Here is a 6,120-nt window from a genome sequence, read left to right as displayed (position 1 = left end):
ATGTGCTGTATTTAATTATTTTAGCATACAGTGCAGTATGCCTTCCTGGCTGAGAGCTGCTATGGGTAACAGAGAGTAGGACGAGTATTGAAAGTAGAAGTAGCAGGAACATTGTATAGGTTTTGGTCCTTCCATATGCTGTAGACAGCAAGATCTGACCCTAGATCTGTTTTAAATCGCCACCACAGCAACCGCAGCAACCCCCACTGAGATGGCGTGCTACTTCACCAACTGGTCCCAGTACAGACCCGACCAGGGGAAGTACAAGCCCGCAGACGTGGACCCCTTCCTGTGCACCACCCTGATCTACGCCTTCGCCATGATCAACAGCAACCACCAGCTGATCACCTACGAGTGGAACGACGAGGTCCTCTACAAGGAGTTCAACGCCCTGAAGACCAAGTGAGACACTGGGCTTAGATGCATAGATGTTTTCCTTCAGGTAGCTTGAGCATAATGTTTTGCTTTGACAAAATGTCAATGGAATGATGATGTGTTGATCTTTCTGCTGCTTTCGAGGAACCCTCGTCTGACGACCCTGCTGGCAGTTGGTGGATGGAACTTTGGTTCAACTCAGTGAGTATTGTTTCTAGAACTTTGGATTTTCTATGGAGCCCAAAATCACACAAATGGTGCTGTAATAGTTCCAAGACAGGAGTGAGGGAGTGGTAGGAGGAGGAGGAGGAGGAGGAGGAGGAGGAGGAGGAGGAGGAGGAGGAGGAGGAGGAGGAGGAGAGGGGGTGGGGGTTGGGTGAAATTAGGCAGGCTATTCTCATGACTTCAAGGCCATTTCCTATGAATTGGTGAGGGTGCAACTAACTCTAACCCCTAACCCTAACCATAACCATAACCATAACCATAATCTTGACCTAGCCCTGACCTTAACCTAAACCTAACTATCTACACTTACAGTAACTGCAAAGTCACAGAGAAGCTAGAAATTGGTGCGCACATTTTCGTGGCATGTTATGAATTGGTTCATGTTAATGCGCAACAAACACGGTCTCATCAGAAAATGTTAATTAAGTACTAATCGACCACAGGAAAAAGGGTACATAATGTACGTTATGTTATAGCCATAAGTAATAACAACAAATGCAGCAACCAGGAGTTGAACCAACAATCATTGCAGTCGCAGACTGTTTAACATTCGCTAAACAGTTATGTTTAAGACATAAAGTTAGGGTTATGGTTAGGGTTCAATCCCCAGCAAAGCATTTTCGATACAATACGTAAATATATTACTTATGACTATAACATAACATACATTATGTACCTTTCTTTCCTGTGCTCGATTAGTACTTTAGTAATATGTGAGATCGGGCTATAATACGTTGTTTTAGCCAGGCCAGGCTAAAACTCTAATTAGCAGCATGATAACACGTCAATGTCGTCCACATACTCCAAGTAAAGGTTTTGAGTGTCATTTGAGATATGCTTTCAGAAGCATAAGGATCACAAGGATGACCCGCGTTTTCTCCCCAGGTTCTCCAAGACGGTGTCCAATGCAGCCAATCGTGGGAAGTTTGTCCAGTCGACCATCAAGTTCCTGCGGACTTACGGCTTCGACGGTCTGGATCTGGACTGGGAGTATCCTGGATCTCGTGGAAGTCCCCCTGAGGACAAGAAGAGGTTCACTCTGCTCTGTCAGGTGGGTTCGTCATTCATTTTGAATTAGCGGTATAGACCTGTTCACTGTTTACAAACATACCGTGTTCGAGCCAATCAGCAATACCAACTGAGTCACGTGACTAAGTTGCCCCCTACCTGTGCGAGCTGCTGCGCAAAAAAAAAGTACAACAGGGCTGTATGGAGAAAACCATGACACTCCCCTGACTAAGTTGTTCAAATGAAAATGGCTGGATGTCATTTAGCCAAATCAGCATGGCTGTGGGTGTGAGTCTTTCACCTTTTACATATCTAGCTTTGGATTGTTTAGATCGCTAGCATGGCTAACAAATGCAAATATATTGTAGTCTGCCCTGTTGTTCTGACCAGGATTACGTTCCTTTTGCCCCACTGAGTCTGATGTATACAGCACACCACGACCACACCACCAGAGGGAGCTCCACAAATCATGCTCAACACAGATTCGGCTCAAACAAGGGACTAAACACCTTTTGCAATTATGTCACAACAATGTGGAACGCCCTACCCTCAGCTGTAAAATAATGTGAATCCCTACCCACCTTCAAAACCGCTCTGAAAGAGCACCTACGGGAGGCCGCAATTCGAAACTGGCCCCCCCCCCCCCTCGCCCCACACAAGCCCAACCCCCCCCCCCCCCCCCCAAATGTACAGTTTCCTCCCCCTCAAATGTATTATATTCTCTTTGAGAAACTTTGTCTGTAAATAAACAGTACTGTATATTTGTATGTCGTGTATGTCATAATGTCATGATTAATTGAAAATGGGGGACCCTGATGTAAACAAGACGAACGTCTTTCTCTGGTCTGCATCCCCTTAACAATTGTGTGTATTGAGCCGTACTGTATTGTACCCATTCTGCAATCTGTTAATAACATTTTCAATCAATCAATCAACAGGTCTATAGAGCAAAGTGGATATTTGCTGTATTGTATATTAAAAAGAAACCTTTACAATGTATTTGCAGGAGCTTGTCGCTGGATACGCAGCTGAGGCTGCAGCCACTGGCAACACTCAGCTCAAGCTCACTGCTGCAGTGTCCGCTGGAAAGGGAACCATCGATGCTGGATATGAGATCGCTGAGATTGCAAAGTAGGTTGACGTTTTAGAATAGAGACTTGCTTTGTGGTAGACAATATTGGGTTTGATTTATGACAGAGAGGTCTATCGCACTAACTGATGCCTGTTTCTTATGACTCCAGGGAGCTCGACTTCATCAATGTGATGACCTATGACTTCCATGGAACTTGGGAGCGGTTCACTGGACACAACAGCCCACTGTACCGTGGCGCACAGGACAAGGGTGACCTCATCTACTTCAATACGGTAGGAGGCTAAACCTTTGGGCCCAGTGAAACCACTGTTTGATGACACCAATGTAACATAAATTACGTGAGAATAGATGAATCATGCGACTTTGAACTTTAATTAACCCTTTAATTAACCCGTGTGTGGTTAATTAAACCCATTTTACCCAACAATTCATGTAGAAAATACTCAATAGATGCTAACTTTATCTCAATTACAATCTAGACAGCATATGGTTAATATTAGCTATTTACCTCTGCTAGATCACATTTATCAATAAGTGCTATACATTTTTGTGATAAAAAAATATATATATTTAAAATAAAATCCATTATAATCAAGATATGAATGGAATAAATCATGTTTATCTTGAAAAATATAAATGAAACAAGGTGGAGGCAGACAGTGAAGGTACACACAGTGAACCTTTTTGTTGAGTTTTTACCATATCTACTTGTTTTCACCTACAATTCAATACTTCTTGGTCCAGTGACCCGAACACCATGTATGTAATATAAAAATGTGTGTGTGTGTGTGTGTGTGTGTGTGTGTGTGTGTGTGTGTGTGTGTGTGTGTGTGTGTGTGTGTGTGTGTGTGTGTGTGTGTGTGTGTGTGTGTGTGTGTGTGTGTGTGTGTGTGTGTGTGTGTGTGTGTGTGTGTGTGTGCGTGCGTGCGTGCGTGCGTGCGTGCGTGCGTGTCTGTCTGTGGGGGGGGGGGGGGGGGGGGGCTGTGGGGGAGGGGGGGGGGTGCACAGTGGGAACTCAATGAAAATGTGCTCTTTTATATGTTCTTCACATAAAACGAGCCATGGCCAATTTGAAAACATCTTTTTCTCTTTTAGTAAACATTGAAAATGGGTCCCCCACAGACCCGAACATGAGGGTTGAAGATCGGGGTTGAAGTCGCTCGCTAGTCAAACACACACAACAGGGCTGTCTCTGTATTTCATCCGTGTCCGTTCCCGTTTCAGGACTATGCCATGAAATACTGGAGAGACAACGGCACCCCTGTGGAGAAGCTGCATATGGGTTTCGCCGCTTACGGCCGTACCTTCCGCCTTACGTCATCCGCCACTGGTGTTGGAGCCCCGGCTAGCGGCCCTGCGTCAGCCGGACCGTACACCCGTGAAGCGGGCTTCTGGGCCTACTATGAGGTGAGAGTCTGGGTTGGTCAAACGCTTCAACGCGCGGCGCCAAGGGCCAAAATTATATGGGTGGAGAGAGCCACAGGGCTTTCACTACCACACTACAAAAGGGTGAACCCTTTCACTGTGACACTACAGAAGGTTAACCCTTTCACTACTACACGACAAAGGGTTAACCCTTTCACTACCACACTGCATAAGGTTAACCCTTTCACTACCACACTACATAAGGTTAACCCTTTCACTACCACACTACAAAGGTTAACCTTCTGTAGTGTGGTAGTGAAAGGTTAATAAATATAACAAGCAAATGATAATGTCTTAGGTCAAAGTGTTTGTTCCTTGAAATAATCAAGTTGTTTAATGATCACCCTTGAAATATAATACATTTGCACCTAAATAGACCAAATTGAAAATCGTAATACTCACTGGAACCCTCTAGAGGGGGAAACATAAGGTCATGTAGTATGGACACATTCTATTCTGATCACACCCACTGCCATTTGTCTCTAACGCTAACGATTTTCTGACCAATATGGGGCCACAAGTCGCCACTATTATAAGCAAACTCCATTTTCCCAAAATGAAAGCACAATCTTGTTGTAACTAAGATATTTGCTAAGTTGTTTGAGTAGGACACCATGACTCAATGAGACCTTCCGATAGCAGGGTTGTTTGAGTAGGACACCATGACTCAATGAGACCTTCATAAGAAGTTTTGAAAATGTGAAAAATACTAACAGCTTTAATTTTGTTTTTCAGGTGTGCACCTTCCTGAAGGGAGCCACACTTAGTCTTATTGAAGACCAGAAGGTTCCCTATGCCTTCAAGAACAGTGAGTGGGTAGGATACGACAACAGGGAGAGCTATGAGACTAAGGTAGGTTGTCACATCACAGATATGTAATATTTATCCATATGTGTTACTTAATAAGGTAATAAGGCATTGGTATCTACCTCGTTGCATCTTCTGGCTAGTTTTGTGTTTAACTATGGGGCACATCTGTCTCCTCAACCCACAGGTCCGCTACTTGAAGGACAACAAGTTTGGCGGTGCCTTTGTTTGGGCTCTGGATCTGGATGACTTTGCTGGAAGGTTCTGTGGAGAGGGCACGCACCCTCTGCTGGGGCATCTCCAAACCCTCCTCAATATTGGTAAGTCTTGCTTCTCCTCATCTTGTTTGTCATTATTTCACGGTAAATGTGTGAAGGTGGACAATGTTAAGTAGGTCTAACTTGGCGCCATTCTGCAACCGAACCGGGATAACACTTCATCATAACTGCCACCTTTACTTCCACATTAGACCTGTTGGTAAAACATGTCTTTTTCTGTTCCTTCCATCCTCCAGAGCTTCCCCCACTTCCCCCTACCACCACCCCCAAACCTGGCACTGTCACCACCCCCAAACCCACAACCATCGCTCCCGCTACCGCTCCCACTACCCATGTCCCAGGGTCTGGTTTCTGCAACGGCAAACCCGATGGGATCTATGCCCACCCAACTGACGCTAGTGCCTTTTACACGTGTGCAGGTGGCAACACCTACCTGATGAAATGTGGAACCGGCTCTGTTTTTGACGACAGCTGCAAGTGCTGTGCTTGGCCTTAATCATTGTGTAGATGCTACTCATTGGTTGATATAAAGTATCGAAGCGGGCAGGGCCACCTTCATTTCACTATATGTCTTCTGTATGTATGTGATGAATAAACCTCTTGAATCTTGAATCTTGGTTCTAGTACTAAATATCACTGAGAAATGTATTATTTTCTGCCTTGTAGAAATAATGAATTGGTGTCTAATATAGTTCAGCTCGAGAGAGGTTGTAGGTTTCTCCTACTATCTGCTTTATATGAATGAATGAATGAATGAATTAATTCATTAATGAATTAATGAATGAATGACATTTTATTTTCTTGTCATGTCCGATGACCCATCCCTTACGGGATTATACCCTCTTGCGCCGCCCCTGTGCTTCAAATAGATCCGCTATCAACTCTATCTTTAATTTTTCAAAATGTACA

At 44.3% G+C, this 6,120-nt stretch overlaps 1 protein-coding gene across 1 annotated transcript in view; it reads left to right on the top strand.

Moving 5' to 3' along the window:
• Positions 1–211: 211 nt before the first annotated feature.
• LOC311229733 (acidic mammalian chitinase-like) overlaps positions 212–6,120 on the top strand; it is a gene marked incomplete at both ends in the record, with an annotated part of 69,072 nt that continues 63,163 nt past the window's right edge. Inside the window, 9 exons of the mRNA XM_084315811.1 lie at positions 212–402; positions 520–576; positions 1,486–1,651; positions 2,615–2,739; positions 2,850–2,973; positions 3,926–4,108; positions 4,862–4,978; positions 5,121–5,253; positions 5,448–5,693. Coding sequence (XP_084171937.1) covers positions 212–402; positions 520–576; positions 1,486–1,651; positions 2,615–2,739; positions 2,850–2,973; positions 3,926–4,108; positions 4,862–4,978; positions 5,121–5,253; positions 5,448–5,693 — 1,342 coding nt within the window. The remainder of the gene's footprint in view (positions 403–519; positions 577–1,485; positions 1,652–2,614; positions 2,740–2,849; positions 2,974–3,925; positions 4,109–4,861; positions 4,979–5,120; positions 5,254–5,447; positions 5,694–6,120) is intronic.

The sequence above is a fragment of the Notolepis coatsorum genome (genome assembly GCF_963971535.1).
Source record: "Notolepis coatsorum genome assembly, chromosome: 6".
In the NCBI taxonomy this organism is placed as follows: Eukaryota; Metazoa; Chordata; class Actinopteri; order Aulopiformes; family Paralepididae; genus Notolepis; species Notolepis coatsorum.
This window is presented reverse-complemented; position numbering and strand designations above follow the sequence as displayed.